Source organism: Sinohyriopsis cumingii, chromosome 1 (genome assembly GCF_028554795.1).
Source record: "Sinohyriopsis cumingii isolate HCF-2022 chromosome 1, ASM2855479v2, whole genome shotgun sequence".
Taxonomy (NCBI): Eukaryota; Metazoa; Mollusca; class Bivalvia; order Unionida; family Unionidae; genus Sinohyriopsis; species Sinohyriopsis cumingii.
Window position 1 is genome coordinate 17583640 of NC_142961.1, and position 21647 is coordinate 17605286.

The window sequence follows — 21647 nt, forward strand, 5'->3', positions numbered from 1 at the left end:
CAGTAACTGCCTGGTGTGTAGATTTGCTTTTAGGTTGGTTTATCAAAAACCTTGATTATGAAATTGATTCATCATTGACTTCACTGACACATTTGTCAGACTTTGTAATTAAAATGCTAACAGACCACTTACAAGTTCAGCCAAGTCTTGAGATGATTACAGTTTTACACTGACAGATACAACATGTTGCTAGAGTTAAGACTATTACAGTTTTAAACTGACAGATACAACATGTTGCTAGAGGTAAGACTTGAGATGATTACAGTTTTACACTGACAGATACAACATGTTGCTAGAGTTATGTCTTGAGATTACAGTTTTACACTGACAGATACAACATGTTGCTAGAGTTAAGGCTTGAGATGATTACAGTTTTACACTGACAGATACAACATGTTGCTAGAGTTATGTCTTGAGATTACAGTTTTACACTGACAGATACAACATGTTGCTTGAGTTAAGACTTGAGATGATTACAGTTTTACACTGACATACAACAACTACAAGGTGTTTACTCCTAAACACAAATCCCCTCAACAGGAGTAGCTCACAGTATAGACCAGGGGTGTACAACCAGTGGCCAGCAGGCCAGATCCAGCCTGCGAACTTGTTCTGTCCAACTCTCATGTCAAATTAAAACAACACAGAAATCCGGCCCATTAAACTGTAATTATATTAAAGAAATTAGTGTTTGCGGCCCTCTAGTGGTCTTCGAAAATGCAATCGCGCCCTTGGAGAAAAAAGGTTATGCACCCCTGGTATAGACTTATGGAGGAAAGTTAAAAATATAACACAAGCATGAAATATTAGGTCACAGGGCTCTGCTTTTGGTATGGTTGATTTGCTCTTGACATGTATCCACATAACAATTTTCATGAGTGGGTGAAAGGGGGTCAAATATATTGTAAATGTAATGAAAAACATTGGAGAAATTAAGTCTCTTCAGGCTAAAACTTAATCCCGGTGACCTACTTTTAGTATAGTTGAACAACTCTTGATATGATTGGACACATCACTTTTGTGGGTGTAGGTGAAAAAGCATCAAAGATATTGCAAGTCTAATGAATGGATGGGTAAAAGTGCAAAAGTCACTCAAGCATGGAAACATGCCACATGACTTAGTCTTTATACTAGTGAGTTATACTTATTGAGAGAGTTATCCATGGTTCTATGATACTGAGGGAATAGTGAAGAAATAGCAGAAAAGACACAAGTCAATCAAGCAATAGTCTAAACCCACTAAAGCATGATGGTCAGGGTTCACAGAACATGGTTCTGCTATGTACTAAACCATGGTATAACCAACCAAATCAGTTACCAGAAGAAAATGATGCATGCACCAAATAAATTACCGGGGGTGAGAATAAAAGTTGGCACAAAACTATGTGCTTCATGAACACAGCTACCATCTTAATGTGTATTAAACAAGAATTGCATATATTTTATTTGTATGTTGTATGTATTTTATTATGTATTAAACGAGAATTGCATATATTTTATTTTATTCAGGGAACCTCGCATTGGTACATATATGTCTGAAGCACCTTGAAAGTATCAACACAGTGTATTCACCAGCCAATCTCGTGACATGCGTGAGAGTGAATCCATAATAATTATATCTAAAATATGCACACACAAGTATAGTATTAGGTAATTTTGTCATATATCGATATGTGTCTGAATTCAATGTAAAAACAATAATTAAAGGAAAGATGAAGCACATATAAAGTACAGTATTTATGCACATGTATGTCAATAACAGTATGTATAAATTTACTACTGCTAGAATTTCTCTACTGCAAATTAGAAATTTAAAAAAAAAAATGTTTTAAACTGATCGATCTTGGTTTGCTCATCATTCTTAGATGGTCGACTCATGAACACTTAAAATCTGGCTAATTATGTTTAACACCAGATATGATCCTGTCCAGGGCATCTAGCTGATCTTTAATAGTAAAAGCTTTGTGTACCATTACCCATTGTAATATCCACTATTTAACACTTACACCTCTATTTGAAGAACTACAGCAAAAATAATTGTTAATGAACAATGGGGTCATTTTGATAGGGAATGAGCAATATTATTCACTGGTCAACTGATTGTGTGGCAATTTAACACCCACCTAGTCACATACACTTGTTTGCATCTTTAGTTTCTTTAATGTTATTGTAAATCAATGACCCATAATTTCAACATTTAGCTGCAAGATTTACTACGATGATTAGCAATTTGTGTTGATTTATAAATTCAGGTGAGAATCTTTTATCTACTGCATTGTATGATGCTTGGTTGTGTATGCAGTTTAATGAGCAAACATATGATCACTATTGTTTGAGTAACAATGGTACACAGAATGCATTGAAGAAAAATACAAAGACTTAATGACTTTCTTGTTCACAGGTCAGTAATAATAAGATTAACACTTGTGACCTGACATCTTTAGAAAATAAACTAATATAAAAGTGCAGTGATTGACTACTGGCACATTTGAAGTTAACATTTACGAATAAAAATGTTTAAAAACTTTATTCATATAAAGACGTAATCATGAAACCTTTTTCTTCAAGAAGATGACACATCTTGCCAATTTGTTGTTGTTGTTCTAGGGTTTAACGCCATTTTTCAGCACAAGATAGGCTATACATGGTGGCCAGTATAAATGGTGGAGGAAGAACCCTGGAAAACTCAGGGAAAAACCACCGACCGACGAGAAGCTACTGGCAAGCTTTATTACATCAAACTCTCATTTACATTGGCACAAACCTGCAAGAAATTGGTGAAATTGTTGTAAAATTTAGGGAGCCATGTCATAATTATGTTTTATTCCAATTCATACACAAACTCTTCCCAAAATTATAACAGACTTTTACATATTATTTTTTGTACTTTGAAATAATAAAATTTCATGTATAATTTAAAAAAAAAAAACAAATTTGGAAGCCATGCCACAATCATGTTATATATGAATTTGTGCAATAACAAAGCATGCTATAAATATCGGGGTTTCACTGTATTAGGTCACAGTTAATTGGAGTTAATCCCTCACAAATGAGATAAATCCACATAGAAATTTTTCATGAGTGCAGGTGAAACAGGGTATAATACATTTATATTATGTAAAAAGATAGCTAGGAAAAGAGAATAGGTAAAATGGGGTGTAACAAACAGCTTAAAATAAAAAAGTCACTCGTAAGAAAATTAAGTCACATTTACACTTTTTATATGGCCAAGTTACTTTTCCTGAGCTGCATCCACCTACATTTTCATGAGTGAAGATGAAATAAGGTCCAAGATATTGAGGACATGATGAAAGAATTAAGAAGACAAATGGGCAAAAAGATACATCCTCTCCAAACGTTGTTGGCTGTGGAAAAATAAAGCATTAAAAATGCAGATTACAACAGCAGCCTAGGATGTTTGATTGACAGCCATTTAATGTCTCATGATTATACAATAATTAATTACATAAAGCAGGATAACATTTATATTGGTAATTCATGTTGTCTAACTATTTCCCACATTCACTAGGTCCTGGTTGTGTGAAAATGTCTCTCCAGCAACTTGTACTGAACATTCATTTGGACTATACCATAATGTCTCTCTAGCAACTGTACTGAATGTTCAAATGGACTATACTATTTGGACTATACCATAATGTCTCTCCAGCAACTGTACTGTACAGTCACTTGGACTATACCATAATATCTCTCCAACAACTGTACTGTACATTCATTTGGACTATACCATATCTCTCCAACAACTACTGTACATTCATTTGGACTATACCATAATGACTCTCCAACAACTGTACTGTACATTCATTTGGACTATACCATAATATCTCTCCAACAACTGTACTGTACATTCATTTGGACTATTCCATAATATCTCTCCAACAACTGTACTGTACATTCATTTGGACTATTCCATAATATCTCTCCAACAACTGTACTGTACATTCATTTGGACTATACCATAATATCTCTCCAACAACTGTACTGTACATTCATTTGGACTATTCCATAATATCTCTCCAACAACTGTACTGTACATTCATTTGGACTATTCCATAATATCTCTCCAACAACTGTACTGTACATTCATTTGGACTATACCATAATATCTCTCCAACAACTGTACTGTACATTCATTTGGACTATTCCATAATATCTCTCCAACAACTGTACTGTACATTCATTTGGACTATACCATAATATCTCTCAGACAACTGTACTGTAAATTCATTTGGACTATCCAAGTTGCTTCTGCTGGTTGCAGATCACTCTGCTGAAAGAGTAAATCAATAGATGACTTCTCTGTTTCTGTTTACTTAAGGATGAGGGTTGTATCCAGTATAATGGGGGTTGTATCTAGTATAAATGGCTTCTACAGCTTCTTCATCTGAAATGTAAAATACTGGATACAGAAAAACACGTAAATTTTACAAACTGAATGTTGCAGCTGCCTTCTTTGAAACTGCATCACAAAAAAAAACATTTGAGAATGAAAGCTTTCATTTGAGAGTCAAAGCATTTGGTTTAAATACTAAATCAATGAAAATTTTGCAACTGTAAATATTGTATATAATAAATCTTTACATAAGCATACATTTTCTTGAAATTTTCTAACAAACTGAACTTTTGTATGGGGACACTATCAATTTGCTTCAATTCTTAATGACATGTCTGTTTTGAAAAATTGGCAATTCAATGCCCTGATTGTATTTCACAACTAGTGAGTTATGACATCATAAATGTATCTTGAATAGTTCAAAGATAATGTTTGTAAACTCAAAATTGTAATCCTTATTAGCTGGTTCCATATCCACCCTAAATATGTCTAATGATCATGAATGCAGTTCACATCACTATGTTTCTAACTCTGAAACATTAATTAAAAAATGGAATATTTTAAACAACATTTCAAATTTTGTATAACTGTCTGTATGTATATTTATATATATTGGCATTCAGAATGTAAAGGTTCTTATCAATGTATGAAAAGTTTTATTTCAGCAAGTAAAAAATTACAAAAGATATCTGGTGAAACTTAGACTGTCCTTGAAGTGTATTTTGTATAAAAACAATAATTCAGAACCAGTCTGAGATTGCTTTGAGGTTCAATTCAAACTGCACAATAAGATGGAGACAAACTCTGTATATTTTTGATGATGAAGTACATTTGGAAAATGAAATGTAAATACAGTACATGCAGAATTTCATTTTTTCATTAATGCACAATTCATTTAAATGAAATGGATTTAAAGGTTAAATTAATTTTTTCAAGAGCTTTGATTATAGTTTTAAGTCAACAATGACTCCCAATTATCTTGATGTATATTATAAAAGTTTGTCTTAATATAATTACTGGTGGTTAAAAATGCATTGTTTCTAAAGAAGTAACCATGTAATCCAACAAAAACAGACCCCAAGAGGATACAAGGAGTGGCATCAGACCAATAGGCACTTGCAGCATTAAAACTCAGAAGTAAATGAAAGCAGTTAAAGAAACATGAATGAAATTATAAAAAACCAGACAGGCAAGCATTCATTTGTGTTTTGTGATGGTAGTTTTATAGATGCTTTAACTATCAAGTACAGTAAAACATGTTTAAGAATCTGCAGTGAGCCTCACAACCAGTTCACTGTATCCATGTCAACTGTTATATGACTGCCATGAATATTATCTACATTTTCCAGCCGTCTTTTACCAATTTTGTTTCTGCACAATAACTGGAGTTGTCCACCATCTACAGTCAACAAACTTTGTGGATGGCTGGCACCAAAATGTAAAGGTTCTGGTAACTGATGAAAGACTAGAAATAATTTTGAACAATAAATAAAGTTCTATGCCATATACAACTACCAAACTAGGTGGATGGCTTGCAGTTGTGGTAAGGAAGAATGATTTTTGAATGATAACTTTAGTTCTAAACCATGTACCTTTGACAAAAGTTTGCAGAGAGAGGGCTTGTAGTTGAAAGAGGCCTAGTGAATTTGGGTTTAAAAGGTTGAGGTCATTCTGGCTGAATATAAAAGGTTGAGGTCATTCTGGCTGAACATAAAAAGGTTGAGGTCATTCTGGCTGAATATAAAAAGGTTGAGGTCATTCTGGCTGAATATAAAAGGTTGAGGTCATTCTGGCTGAATATAAAAGGTTGAGGTCATTCTGGCTGAATATAAAAAGGTAGAAGAACTTTTGTTCCAGAGTAAGCACCTTGACCAAACTTTGTGGATGGCTTGCACTTAAAGAAGTAAAGAAACTTATAGATTCTGGGGTCAGGCAACTCTAATAAAAAATAATAGTTTTGCACAATAAGTTTAGTTCCTGACTGCATACCTTGAACAAAGGTTGAAGTCATTAATACCCTTGAGTCAATAATCCTAAGTCAACCATACCGTACTAGTGCCTACATAGAATACTGTTAATAGTACTCAAGTAGTGTATTTGTAAGAAAAAATATCCTATGTAGCGGTACTTCATTTATGGAAGTGCCTGGACTGTGATTTTCTTGAAAGGTAAAACATCTTTTAGGTTTTTAGTATGAATTAAGTATAAAAGCCATGAAAATCAGTATACCAAGAATAAAATGATTTCATATATATAATATATTTAATTGGGTATGCAAAATTAGCTTTGTACTAATTCTAAATTTGTTTTATCAATGTACATAATTGTATACAGAGTATAGCCCTGTCATCACATATTAGATAGCTGAAATAGGGTTAGAAAATTATTTTATATTATGAATGGAAAAAAGCAAGAAAATATAACCACAAATTAACTGATTTTGGGTTGAGGCACAGCAACACAAATAGGCTATTTCAAGCCACGGATATTAAATTAAATTTGGTTGGCTGTTACGGGTTTAACATCATTTTCAGGACATGATAGGCTATATGGCAGCCAGTATACTTGGTGCAGAAGAACCTGAAAAGAACCACTGATCCACTGGAAGCTAATGGCAAGTTTTGTCTCATACCCAAGATGACTAGGCCTAAAACTTGAATCCACAAGACCTGAGTAAGTAATGGACATGTTACACTAATTATTACTTGTTCAACTTACTGCCTGCTTCATACATTAGGCTGGGAGTGATGAATAACTGAGACCTGAGCAAGTAATGGACATATTACAACAATTATTACTTATTCTACTTACTGCCTGCTTCATACATTGCTTCAGAGCTTCAAATTCCTTCTGACATTCATGTGTCTTAACTCCTTGCTTGGCTGTCACACATGCTGCATAAGCACTGGCCTGTGAAAAGAATAAGCATGTCCTTTGAGGTTTATCAACAAATGTTTTAAATGTTGCAGTTTAAGTTTGACTGCCTCACAAATGTTAGAGTAATGAATTAAAAAAAAAAATATTTTTACACAGCTTAGGGTCCAAGCATTTCAAACTTGTTTTTTATTGATGGTTATGGCACACCAATCAGACTTGATACAGGCTCAGGGGAAGTGAAGTGTTGTTGTTGTTTATCTAAGAAATAGTTCAAAGAAGAATGATCTTGAATCATATGAAACCGAAGCAATATGGATTCAGGTAAATCAATAAAATACGAAGCCATTCTTAGTGGGCTCTGTCAATAAGTCTCTTGCACAGCTCCGATGTAATGAACATATCGAAAAGCAACTATCTTAAACGATTGATAACTGAAACAAAGTATACATTTTAGGTGACTTCATTAGGGATCTTATGAATAGTTAGATTAACAAAAAATGGTTGAATTTCATTGAAACTTTTGGTCTAACCCAAACTGACCACTCAAAAATTCTTAGTAGATCTTATATATACAAATATGGAGGCAATGTAATAAAAAATACGTATTCCTAGGATATGTCTTAATGATAACTTCCTTACGTTCCTAGCCAGAAAATCCAGCTCAAAAACCCATAACATATAGGTCATTTAGGCATCATGTCAAAAACAAATTTATGTAATGATCCTTGCAGTATAGTGTCTACGTCTGATGATGTAGATAATGATATATGGACCCATCTTTTATGCAGGTGGTAGATAAACATTTAGTTTGAAAACAGAGTGAAAAAGAACTTTCAACTTGATTGGTTTACTCAAAACATTCAAGATGCCATGGAAATCTATTTTTTTCAAATCTGATGGACAACAAGCACATTACAAAACATGGAGGAGTAAGTGAGAATTATTATCAGTTAGAAAATAACTGCTATATGAATTCTGAGAGCAGAGTTTTTAACAAACTAGGTTGGTGGTCATGCAAAATCCAATAGATTAGCCAAGATGGCCATATTATTTATGACAAAACAGCAACTACATTTAATAAACTTTTTATCAGTATAACTTCCAGAATTAAGGTACCCTTTGTAAACTCCAATCACAATGAAAATTTCTGTTCATCAACAATTTCAACCCACACAATATTTTTTATCCCTATAATCATCATCATCAATCCCATAACCCACGAGGTCATTGGGGCACCACAAATGACTTCACAACCAATTTGCTCAATTTTTCCATTCTCTACTGCCCTATGGGAATCTCCAAACCCCATGCCTGTCCACTCTTTAATGCTGTTTTCCCACCTCTTTTTCTGTCATCCTCTTCTTCTGCACCATCTCACTGTGCCTTGTAAGATTGTGTTTGCCATCCAGTTGATCTTGAAACATGACTAATACTTCAGTCTGCATTTTTTCACAGTGGTCAAGAGGTCTTCATAGGGTCCAATGACTCGTTGGATCATGTTGTGGACCTCTTTGTTGGTTACATGGTCAATGTATCAGATGCCCAAGATCTTGTGGTAGCATCTCATTTTGAAGGTCTGAATCCTGCTTTTGTAGATCTGTTGTGATCATCCATGTTTCACAAGCATACAGAAAAATGGATATGATAATAGAGCTCATCAGCTTTATTTTGAGACCAAGAGCAATATTGGTGTCCTTCCATATTGGTCTCAACCATGTTATCAGTGTTGTCTGGGCAATCCTGCAAAGCAGTTCTGGTTTGGAGCCCTCATCTGTGATAATTGATCCCAAGTTCTTGAAGCTTGCGACTTTTTCCAGCTTCTGTCCACAGACTTTTATTTCTGCACTAATACCATTGGTGTTGTTTGTCATTGGTTTTGTATTTTTGGCACTAATCTCCATACATTATGCTGTGGAGGTTGTGTTGAGGCACTCAACCAAATCAGCCAGTTGTTTTTCATCTTCTGCTAGGCCATCAATATCATCTGTCAAAGGCCTTCTTGAAATCTAGAAAGACATGGTAGAGATTTTGCTGATGCTGAAGGTATTTCTCACAAAAGAGTCTGAGATTAGAGATTTGTTCTGTGTTGTTCCTTCCTGCTTAGAAGCCTGTCTGCTCTTCAGCAATTTCTCTGCTTAAGGCTTGAGTCTGTTCAGAATTATCTTCAGCATGACTTTGCTTGGATGGCTTATTTACACTGACGGTTCTGTGGTTTTGGCATCTTAGATGTACAGTTGGTTTCCTTTCTTGGGGAGCATGATGACCAAAGACTGAGTCCATGTGGTGGGCCATAATCCTGTCTGGCATATCTTGTTGCAGATTGTTGTAAGGACTGTGACTATCTTTCCTCCTCCTGCTTTAATGCGCTCTTCTGGTATGTTGTCAACACCAGCTGACTCTCCTTTCTTTGGTGACCTAACTGCAGTCTCTACTTCCTCACAAAGAATGGGGTTGTCATCAATTTCTTCTGCCTGAGGGTAATTCAGTACTTTTTTATCTCTTTGGGTCTTATGATTGTACAACTCCCTATAATACCAAATGAACAAATATATTTTTTGGATGCAAACTATTGACACAATGAAGCAACAGGTCTAGATAATGTCTCATGAAGGCTGCTGCAAATATAATATCTGACAGCACAGCTTACGTACGTAATCTAAGCATGCCCACCTCAGTGTTTCTCCAGACATGGAAAATAGTAAAAGTCACCCCTCCCCCCGATAAATCAGGCTGCAAAGACCAATAACTACAGACCCATATCTATCTTAAGTACTAACTCTACCCAAACTACTTGAAAAACATGTTCATGAAAATCTTAGCATGTACAGTGTAGCTATCAACATATAACTTAATTCACCATAACCAATCTGAGTGCAGAGAGAGAAAATAAGGTTTTTGAGACAGCTTTGGTCCCCATGATAGACGGATTGCTGCTAGATCAAGGGAAACTGGATCCATACTAGCTGACCTTTGACCTCGTTGATTATGATATTCTTATCAATAAATTGAACATTAAATAATGTGATGATTCAACAACTGATCTATCAAGAAGAAAACTGGGTCAAAATGAATGGCAGTTTGTCAATAGAAGAATCAATTACTATTACATATGGAGTACCACAGGGATCCATCCTGGGTGCATTCCTATTTCTCATTTTCATGAATGATATGCCACTGAAAATAGGCAACTGAATTTCATCTGTTGACTTATATGCAGACACCACTCTATCAGATTTCAAATAGCAACATCAGACCTACAGGTTTCCCATCAGATAGCCTCATACAGAATAGATTCCTAGTGTAAGGAAAATGGTATGAAAGTAAACACAAACAAAACTCATTGCTATCCAGCAAAACTGGCAAATAGCAATTTGAATCTTAAGTTAAATGAAATTTGCCTATACATGGTTACCCATGACAAAATCATTGGGATGATGGTTGACAACAATCTGAAATGGAATAAACATATTCAAGTCATATGTCATAAAGTCCTTTCATGTCAGTGGTTGTTAAGCAACATCAACTAAACATAGGATAATATATTACAAAAGCTACTACAACCATACCTAGACTACTGTAACATCATTTGGGGAAACATTTCTGATATCAATATTTGCAAATTATACTGCTTGAAAAAAAAAAGAGCTTGCAATCTCATCCTAGACAATGTTGAAAACATCCCAAACGCAATGAATGAGATTGAAATTTTAACAGTAAGTTAAAAAACCTTTATAAGAAAGGCTAAGCTTATGTACAAAGTTTCAAACAATATAGCCCCATTATATCCTGAGAAATTGTTTCATGTTAGAAAACAAGGCAATACTCCAAATTTAACTGATTAATCCCTGGAGATTTTTGTCATTCTCACCTGAAAAACGAGTAGGAAACACAATTTGGGGGCTGCTTCTGAATACATCCAAATAAATCTGCATCCAAGTGATTTCCATTGAAATACCCAACTTATCTTACTTTTTGCACAGGCTCGCTTGTCTGTCTGCAGTTCAGATTGGTCTGCCTTAGAACTGAGGCCAAAAAGTCTAAAATCCGGACACAAAATCCGATTCTGAAGATAGGCGATTTTTTGTGAAACAAAATTGGGCCTAAAAGGATATGTTTCTCCCTCTGTATTTTGTAATGCAAAGTAGAAAGTCCAGATTATTTGGTATCCTTGCAGAATTATGTATCTCTACTTTTCTGTTATATCAGCCATTTTTGTGTATCTTAAATGACCCTGATGCCACAAAGCTTGGAAGTAGGGTACTACCTCCTGACACACAAACATGACGCCAGGAGTTAATGAGTTCAGATCAATTTCAGCTAACCACCTTTCCAAAATAAAAATATAGAACTCTTTAAGAAAAGTTTGAAATATTTGAGGCCTCTACTTGGGAAGAGATTCCCAAACGAAATAAAACAAGTACAACTATAAATGCATTTATTTATAATCTAATTCAATGGATGAAATGTGGCACCTGTGTGATTTGACAAATACATTACAACTTAAAGAATAAATTTCAAACCTTCCATTTTGTTGTCTCACTATATGTGTTCTGTATATTGTAATGTCCTTACACAATTTTCTGTTGATTATGTCCATATGTAAATGTAACTTTTTATCAATGCTTGTATTTTTTGTGTACGTGTTTGCAAGAATATATATGTACTTAGCATGTAAATATGCATATAATAAAAGGCCACAAGGAGAATTAGTTGCAACCAATTGTGTCACCCTCTTTAAATCAAGCTGTTATTATTATTGTTATCTTTATTATTATTACTATTACTTTCTGATCTGCCATAGATCAGAATGTATGCATACTGTTGTACATCAACTAGTGATAAGCCTCAACAGAATTAAGGAATGGTCTGAAGAAAACGTGTTCAAATTTTCTAAAACTGTTAATGTACTCTCCTGAAAATTACATACAATTTATGAGGACCCAAAACTCTATTTTGACATTTCTCATTTGTTGCAGAGGAGACCAAATCTGTAAGACTTATCTTTGACTAACTTTCTTATGGATATTAGATGCCACAGGGAATTAAACTGTCAAAATTCCTGGATTTAATACAGGTCATGGCAGTCACAGTGGGAAGCAGACTGTACAGTCTTACTCCAGATCTAAATTTTACTATGGCTTGATTGTGCACAGATCAGCTCATCCATCCAGATGCCTGATTTGATACACAATGAGGGACTTTGAGTTTGTATAGGGGCATTTAGACTTCCCTTCAGAAAGCCTCCATTACTGACAAACCATCACTTTATCTAAGATGAATGAAACTGGCTCTTCCGTATGCCAGTAAATGATTTTCTAATCCATCTAATACTGCATATGATATCATCTTTGGTCCAAATATCAAACCTTGTATGTCTGTTAACTAAATTTCATTCCACCTTTTGGAATATGAATTTGTCTTCATCTAGAAGCAAGACCAAAGAAATCTTAACATTCCTGTAAAGTTCTCTATTCCAAAAAAACCACTTTGGTAATTAAAACATCCAAAATTATATCTGACCCTTGTTATTACTTAGAGTTCTATACCAATTCTCTCACTTGTAAAGTAGATTCACTAAAAACCTCCTATTTTGGTCATATATCCCTGAATACAGCCAGTTTGAAAGATGGGAACAAGTCTAACTGTCACTGCAACACTCCAATGCACCATTTTGAGCTGGTTACTGGATAAAGCCTCCATATTTACTGCATAAATTAGAGCCATACTCAAATCTCTGGACTATAAAAAAACTGCTTAAAAACAAATTTCAACATCTTCTCTTGATTTTATTTCCACACTGAAAGCTTTGCAAAATCTTAAAGTTGACAACCCATTAATCTGAAGAAGCATTACATACTGTTTGCTGCCTTCGTCAGTGGTTACCCTCATATTGAGATTATGAAAGGGCAGATCAAACTGCCCTGCAGTCACCTATTTTTGAATAGAAGATTCAATATGGTCACTTAAAATATAACAAAATTAGTCGTGTTCTGTATACCACAAACAAAATTTGGAAATGTCAAATATCAAAGGACAGAAATGTGGCTGTTGAACTGCAAATACTTCTTGAAGAATTAATCTTGACCAGAACTGTGAATAGCAGAATGAATCTTGACCAGAGCTCATACCTACTGTATCAACTTCTGCCCTGTCTGTTAGAAGCTTATTTTGTGAAATCAAACTTTTTGATGAAATACCATTTGGACCTTTTATACTAATGATATTTATTTAACAAGTTTTGATCCTATACTTTTAGGATTTTATATTTTTGGATTTTATAATTTATATACCTTTAAAAGAATGTTAACATCTTTACCTTTTATCTTGAAGGCCTATGTGTTGATATTCAACTGAAAAGGTTCATTGACCTATACTTTTTTGTAATTCTGACCTTTGCATTTTTGAACATTTTGGAGGAACTTTTACTTGGCATTAAGTAGCCAGGATTTTCCCAACATGATGTGCCATTGAACCCTATATATGCATAAATAAATACATACCATGGTACATGCATATTTCATTGCTTTAAAACTTTTCTCCAATATGTTAAAAAATTTATGAAAAGACCATATTTAGAATATAATTTTTCCAGGTGTCCATGGTAGGTTAAAGTTTGCACAACAAACTCCTCCAATTTTCAATGCTTTAATTTTGTTCAGCTGCTTTACACTAATTGGAGATATGTATGAATGTATCATGCATTATGGGTTTCATAAATGAATTTTCCGATAAATTACTGTTTTGAAATTTACAATTTTTTGCTATGTATTGAGGGGATATTTTTAATTTACTTCTTGTTTTCAAGATTTGTTTTATTTGTTACCACAAAATGATAGAAATTTTGGATACATCTTGCTTTTATCAAGTCAATCCATTTTTATCGCACTGACTAAAAGAATTGGGCACGTAAAGTGATAATTTTGCTTTCTTGTTCATAGCATGGCTTCCATAAAATTATATACAGTCTCTCTTCAGCCATTTTTCACCAAACTTAAATTTCTAGGTAACCTGCTCCAAAGCAAAAGTAGCCCATGGTTCTATGGTCACTAAAAGTTCATTTGTGTTTTTAAATTTCACAATGATAACTACTGCCATGTCTTTCCATATTTCAAAACTTGAAGAACTGCAAAGGGCCAATGCGGGGGGTGGGGGGCAAATAGTGAACACCTAATGTAATGTAAAACACATTAATACAATGTGCGTTTTTAGATATTCATATAAATTAGTCCAATAATGTAAGTCCTAGACCCTGATATTTATGTTCTGGCCCAAAACATACATATCAGGGTCGAGAACTTACATTGTAGGACACTGATTCACGCTACGGAGTGTCCTCGTTTTGAAACTGAAAGTTCAAATATGGCAACCCAATAAACGTTGCTATCAGAAATATTAAATGTTCTGCACCCAGTACCCTTGTCCTACCATTTTATATCAGTGCGCTGAGCTTTGTTTTAATATCTACCTGGGAACTACACAGACCGAATGCTTTTGACAATTGCTCAATCCTTCTGCTTGCTGCTTGTGATGGTTTCATGACCGCAGTCACATTGAAAAGGGAAGGTACTCTTTAATAATCCATAGGCAACACCAGCACAAGGATTGCTCCCTTGTGACCAAATATCCACACAAACTCTTTACACCTTTAACAAGAATAAACGATGTAATTAAACATTAATTCCCATAAATAAAAGAAACATGTTTACTGTAAATTTTTACAGGTGATATCGAGAATGTAACACTTAAAAACACGGCAGTTTGTGTTCTGGTCTGATTTCTTCACAGGAGCATGAATTAACTAATTCCGTTACTAAACTCATCGTGATTTGTTTTTGTTTTTTTTTAATCTGTACCCGTTTGTTTACGCACATCCTAGCAACTGGAAACGGTTAACTCTCTAACTTGCAATTCACTTTTCTGGGCCAACTATATAACTGCAGTTTATTTTTCTGGGCATTCTGTCTAACTCGTGAGTATTTATTCTAGCAGCACATGCAGAGAAGAAGTCCAATTTGATTTCGTATTAGCAAATATGCATTCACAATTGTTTTGTTGTAATTTAAGAAAGAACCGCATCAGTCAGAGTCCAGTGACAACTAGAGAGAAAGAGGAGCGTGGTATGTCGATGTGTTTTATATCCCATAATTTCTTTGTTGCTTCTATTTAATTTACATAACGTTAGTACAATGGCTAATGGCATGGACTGGGATCAGGTCAAAACGCCCACTGTAAACCCCACCCCCAGACAAAACGCCTCACTTTTCATCAATTCACTCACATTGCAAAATAGCCTCCAATATAAAACATCTACACTTTTCACCAAATCGCCCCATTCCAGTCAGTGTCGTCCTATGCACTTCATTCTCTTCATTTATTATAATCTAAGAACCTCAGAAAGAGAGTTCAGTACTATTTGAAGATTTCACCAGGGAACAGGCTATTGTAGTGGTTAAAAATAACTTTTATAAAAATAAAAATGAACACATAATATAAAACAAACACTTGTAGTTTATTTATTTAGATATTTATTTTGTTATTATAACTAGATTCAATATTAATATAAAAAAATTGAAGTTCTGTTTTATTGGTTACATTTAATATGAAAAGGCTGAAGATAAAATGTAACTTAATTATAATAAAAGCCTGTAATGTAAAAGTGATTTTTAAAAAATCCCTTTAATGACCTTTTTAATTAAATGTAAATCAATATTACATTAATAATTTGTAAATATTTATTTCAGATGTAGTACAATACAGTAAAAATACTCGGCAAGAACTAAAAGAGCCTTTGGCTGAAAATTTACCTGAAGCAGCAGACAAAAGGCCTGTAGACTCTGTTGAACATTATGAGCTAAAGGTAAGGGGAACAATTGCCAGTCACATAAGGATCTTTCTTCTTCAAATAAATGACCCCATTATTATATTTTAGGAAAACTACTACTACTTCACAAATCCAACCCTTCAAGACTAAAACATTTTTGCTTAAGGTGGCAGTTAGAGTGCTCTTCTCTTGATGCAGAAATTTTTGCCAAGCCCTGTGATTTCTTCAGTTACTACTGGAGTAGAAGGCATGCTCTCTATAGGGATGTAAGGAGACTAGGAGGGTATGTATATTATGATCTGGTAAATATTATTGCAGTGTTATGTGTATCCATGGTGTCACTTTTACTTTTAGTGCATGACTGTATATTGCATATGAGCTTTAAATAGGAGCTTACAAATTTAAAAATTAATCATAATAATGAACCTGTGTACAAGTTTGGGATGATTTCTCATTGTAGAATTCAATCAGGTGGGTTCAGTTGCAACATGAGGTATTGTCATGTCAAGTAGGATTTATTGTGACATAGATCAGGTAGGAAAATATTGTAGAGCTGTGCGGATGTTTATAACAATTAAGACGTGGGCAATTGATTCATTCTATTTCCTATGTTCTTGTTTTAATATCAGTCTGCAGATGTATTTAATGTTGTGTTTAGATATAATTTGAGAAGAAACATTTGTTTTGATTATTCATTGGAATTAGAAAGTGCTCATTTAATCTATACGAAAGTATTTTTTGGGGATTATTGTGAATCCATTCAGTAAGGTGGGTTTGATGATCATAAAGTTTTGAAGGTTCAACATTGATATAACCACAGACTGAAAGATATAATTTGCTGAATTAACAATTCTTGAGACAGAGCAGGAAAAGTTTTGGATTCCAATAAGAACATTTTGTCCACTGGAGTTAATCCCTAGAATTATACAATTAAAATGTACTGATATTTACCTCTGCTATTCTTTGACATGTCTGAGTGCAGTCCATGGAATTAAAATAGTAAAAATTACTGATATTGACCTGTACTATTTTTTTACTTGTTTGAATTCAGACCCTGGAATTACAGTAATAACACTGAAATTGACCTGTGCTATTTTTGCCATGTTTGAGTTGGATTAATATTTTATTCCGAAGAAGCTGTATTTTTCTGGCAAACTATAGTTTTGAACCCAAATTCAGATAAAGTCCCATTCTTAATATCCTATATCTAGACAAGTGTCCACCCAAATTAACATGTTGTGTGATAGTAGGACTACATTTGAGAGCTATATCACACTTCTCATTCCAGCCTCAGCAAAAAGAAAACCCAGAGAAACATGAGAATAAGCAGGAAATAATGACTGCCCCTGACAAAGCTCTACCTAAACTTCAAAAGAAACAAATTCCAGGTTAGTATTTAGAGTTTCAGTTTCATTAAGAAGAAATTTTGTCTTTGTGCTTTTCAGGTAAAAAGTAAGTAATATCTTCTTTATTCATGCCCCACATTGAGATGTAGAAGCCATATAGCAATCATACTGAGATATGGAATCCATTTAGGACCCATATTAAGATGCTGAAGTCCTATAGTAATCACACAGAAATGTGGAAGACCTATACTAATCACAATGAGATGTGAAAACCCTGTAGTAATCATGCTGAGATATAGTAATATAGCCTATAGTAATCACAATGAGATATGGAAGCTCTTTAGTATGGGCTGCTAACTGTATGAGATATTTGCAACAGTGTCAAAATGGGATGCCATCTGTGTGAGATATTTGCAACAGTGTCATATGGACTACCAGCTGTGTGAGATATTTGCAACAGTGTCAATATGGGTTGCCAACTGTATGAGATATTTGCAAGTGTCAATATGGACTGCCAGTTGTGTGAAATATTTGCAACAAAGTCAATATGGGCTGCCAGCTGTGAAATATTACCACAGTGTCAATATGGCTATAAACTATGTGAGATATTTGCAACAGTATTGATACTGACTGCCAACTGTGTGAGATATTTTCAACAATATCAATTTAGGCTGCAACTGTCTGAGATATTTTTGAAAATTTGGCCTCCAGTTCCCTGTTGATGCTCTCAGGACAGTGCTAGACAGCACTGATTGTTTGGTAGTAACATGTTGACTCCCACATCATACATAGCAGGGTTGACCTCTTACATTGTAGGACTGCCATCATGTAATGCCACAGCAGGTCTTGATCCACACTGTTTTGTTGTTTTGATGGATTTGGATGATTGACATATGATGTTCACCTGCATGTTGTTATGTATTTTTAATTTGTATTGTATGCTTGACTTTTGGTCTGAAATTGAGGTAGAAGATCTACCTGATTACATTCATGTTTGTCTTATTAGTAAGTAATAAATAGGTTGTTTACTTGGGTCTGTGTTCTAGACCCAGCCTTGCTATCATCCTTGGAAGATTCTAGAAAGGAATTTATTTATAGTGTGGGGTAATATTCCATTAAAAGGAATGAAATTTTCAGAAAAGTTTATTGTGGCATAGGTTCAGTGGGGGTGTATATGAGTTTGAGATAAACAATTATTATTCATTCCCCCTTTAATTTCAGTCTTCAGAAGTATTTACTTTTGTGTTTCAATTTAATTTGAGGAAAATCATTTCTTTAAATTATTTCTTGGAATTATGAAGTGCTCTTTGAAAAATATGATTTTGGGATTATTGTGAATTCATTCTGGATTATATCAGCACATTCAAAATTTGGAACCCATTTCAGAACTCTCTCTACTTTTGGACTTGTGATAGAACTTATAGGATTATTTGAGATTTAAGTCACAATACTGTAAGCTCTTCTTAAATTTTCATTTATAACTTGGAGAATTAAATTATTTTTTGATGTTACTAAACTTGTTTTTTTGGGCTTATTTGTTACATAGTTTAAGACCATCCTAACCACGGAAGGATTAGAGTCTTTGAAAAAATTAGTTTCTTGAGCTTGCCAGACATTATTCTGTTTTGGAAGTAAAAGCATCTATGGTAAAACAAGAAAAAAATTAGTTTGGTCCAGTATTTGGTGGAAAAGTTGTTTGTGTTGTTGTTTGGGGGATTAACGTCATTTCTCAGTGCAAGATAGGCAATATATGGTGGCCAGTATGACTGGTGGAGGAAGAACCCAGGTAAACTCCCAAAACCCCACCGACCAGTGGGAAGCTACAGGCAGCTTTCTTGCATACCCACTTTGGCCAAGTCCAACACTTGAACCCACATGGAGATGGCAGTGATAGGTAAAGGCAAGTGCTTTAGACCATTCAGCCAATCAGGTTCCTTGATGAGAAAGGTTAATTTGTTTGGATAATAAAGGTACTTCTGGTTTGATTAGAAAGTATGTCTCTGGTTTTGGTAGGGAATTACAGTTACAAATCCAGATAGAATTGGGACTGTTAAAACTTCAGCTTCAGAAAGGAATGACAGAATTGCAAATTCAGAAGGAGGAAAAGGAGAGGCAAATGCAGATTCAGACATGAAAAGGAGAGAGAGAGAGAGAAAGAGAGAGAGACAGAGAGAGAAATGCATTTGTAGAAAGAAGGAAAGGAAATGCAATTTAGATTATAATAATTAGAATTGTGAGGCAGAAGGCACTCTCCGTCTTGCACACAAGTTCAGTTTTTAAGGTTACCAGAAATATTAGGTTAATACCCCCTTTTCAGGGAAAAGAAGTCAATAAATATTTTCTTTACATTTAGAAAATTGCTCTAAATTTGAAACGGCCAAGAGAGCAATGGGCATTGTTATAAAAGTGTACTTATTGGCAGAGATTGTGATATCTACATTTCACTGTCAGTAATAGAGTGCTAATTATGAATATGCTTAAGGAATATATATATATATATATATATATATATATATATATATATATATATATATATATATATATATATATATATATATATTTATATGGGTTATGGGTTGGTACCTGAGGCATATAAAAACAGATTTAGGAATTGCAGAAAAGAAAGTAGATTTACCTATGTCAAATTTTGTGGGTAAAAAGAACATCTCTTTGATGGGTGGTACTCAACCAAGAAGGTTCATAAAGATATCAGACTTATTACAAATTAAACTTGTTTGGGTTTTCTTCATTTTTCCTATTACTTAGGTTAGGACCATATAGTCATAACATTGTCCTTGTTCTAATTTTGAAGAAAAAGTCTGTACTGGATGTGTTTTGGAGATTCTTCATTACGAACTGTATTTTCCAGTGAAGACAAAATTCAAAAACATCTAGTGATATTTTAAAACTTAGAGATGGACATATGAGTGATTGGCTGTACGATGTAAATTGCAACCTGGTTTCAATTTTCTAACTGGCAAGTGTTACAGACCTGCTTTAAATCATGAGGTAAGAAAGGAGAATATGAATTTCATTTTGATACTTAACACCAGCTATAAATATGGATATAGCACTCACTCTTGTTCTGCTTTCATTTTTAGTTATTTGTTTGATGACCTGTTTGGTCCTCTTTTGTTTAGAGTTCCATTACCAGATTGGCTCTCTTTTGTTTAGAGTTCTAAGTTATGACCAGACTGGCTCTTTTTATAGTATTCCCGGCTATGACCGTCATCCTTTGTTTAGAGTTCCCAGGTATGACCATATTGCCATCCTCTGAGTTCCCAGGTATGACCATATTGCCATCCTCTGAGTTCCCAGGTATGACCATATTGCCATCCTTTGTTTAGAGTTCCAAGGTATGACCATATTGCCATCCTTTGTTTAGAGTTCCAAGGTATGACCATTTTGCCATCCTTTGTTTAGAGTTCCAAGGTATGACCAGATTGCCATCCTTTGTTTAGAGTTCCAAGGTATGACCATTTTGCCATCCTTTGTTTAGAGTTCCCAGGTATGACCATATTGCCATCCTTTGTTTAGAGTTCCCAGGTATGACCATTTTGCCATCCTTTGTTTAGAGTTCCAAGATATGACCATATTGCCATCCTTTGTTTAGAGTTCCCAGTTATGACCAGATTGCCATCCTTTGTTTAGAGTTCCCATGTCTGACCATATTGCCATCCTTTGTTTAGAGTTCCCATGTCTGACCATATTGCCATCCTTTGTTTAGAGTTCCCAGGTATGACCATATTGCCATCCTTTGTTTAGAGTTCCCAGGTATGACCATATTGCCATCCTTTGTTTAGAGTTCCCAGGTATGACCATTTTGCCATCCTTTGTTTAGAGTTCCAAGATATGACCATATTGCCATCCTTTGTTTAGAGTTCCCAGTTATGACCAGATTGCCATCCTTTGTTTAGAGTTCCCATGTCTGACCATATTGCCATCCTTTGTTTAGAGTTCCCATGTCTGACCATATTGCCATCCTTTGTTTAGAGTTCCCAGGTATGACCATTTTGCCATCCTTTGTTTAGAGTTCCAAGATATGACCATATTGCCATCCTTTGTTTAGAGTTCCCAGTTATGACCAGATTGCCATCCTTTGTTTAGAGTTCCAAGGTATGACCATATTGCCATCCTTTGTTTAGAGTTCCCAGGCATGACCATATTGCCATCCTTTGTTTAGTGTTCCCAGGCATGACCAGATTGCCATCCTTTGTTTAGAGTTCCCAGGTATGACCAGATTGCCATCCTT

The 21647-nt window shown here is 34.6% G+C and overlaps 1 protein-coding gene and 1 long non-coding RNA gene across 3 annotated transcripts in view; one reads left to right on the forward strand and one right to left on the reverse strand.

The window, feature by feature from the left end:
* Positions 1 to 1485: 1485 nt before the first annotated feature.
* LOC149806501 (uncharacterized) lies at positions 1486 to 14845 on the reverse strand. 2 transcript variants are annotated; one of them, XR_016420294.1, is made up of 3 exons: positions 14694 to 14845; positions 7163 to 7261; positions 1486 to 2764 (listed from the first exon to the last, which is right to left on the reverse strand). It is a non-coding gene; the product is annotated as an uncharacterized LOC149806501 (long non-coding RNA). The 2 variants fall into 2 exon arrangements; XR_016420295.1 differs by lacking the exon at positions 1486 to 2764 and adding an exon at positions 3416 to 4402.
* Positions 14846 to 15025: 180 nt separating this feature from the next.
* LOC149806502 (uncharacterized) overlaps positions 15026 to 21647 on the forward strand; it is a 145113-nt gene continuing 138491 nt past the window's right edge. Inside the window, exons 1-3 of the mRNA XM_089953913.1 lie at positions 15026 to 15345; positions 15970 to 16085; positions 17338 to 17437. Of these exons, the coding sequence (XP_089810039.1) occupies positions 15261 to 15345; positions 15970 to 16085; positions 17338 to 17437 (301 nt within the window). The 5' untranslated portion in view covers positions 15026 to 15260. The remainder of the gene's footprint in view (positions 15346 to 15969; positions 16086 to 17337; positions 17438 to 21647) is intronic.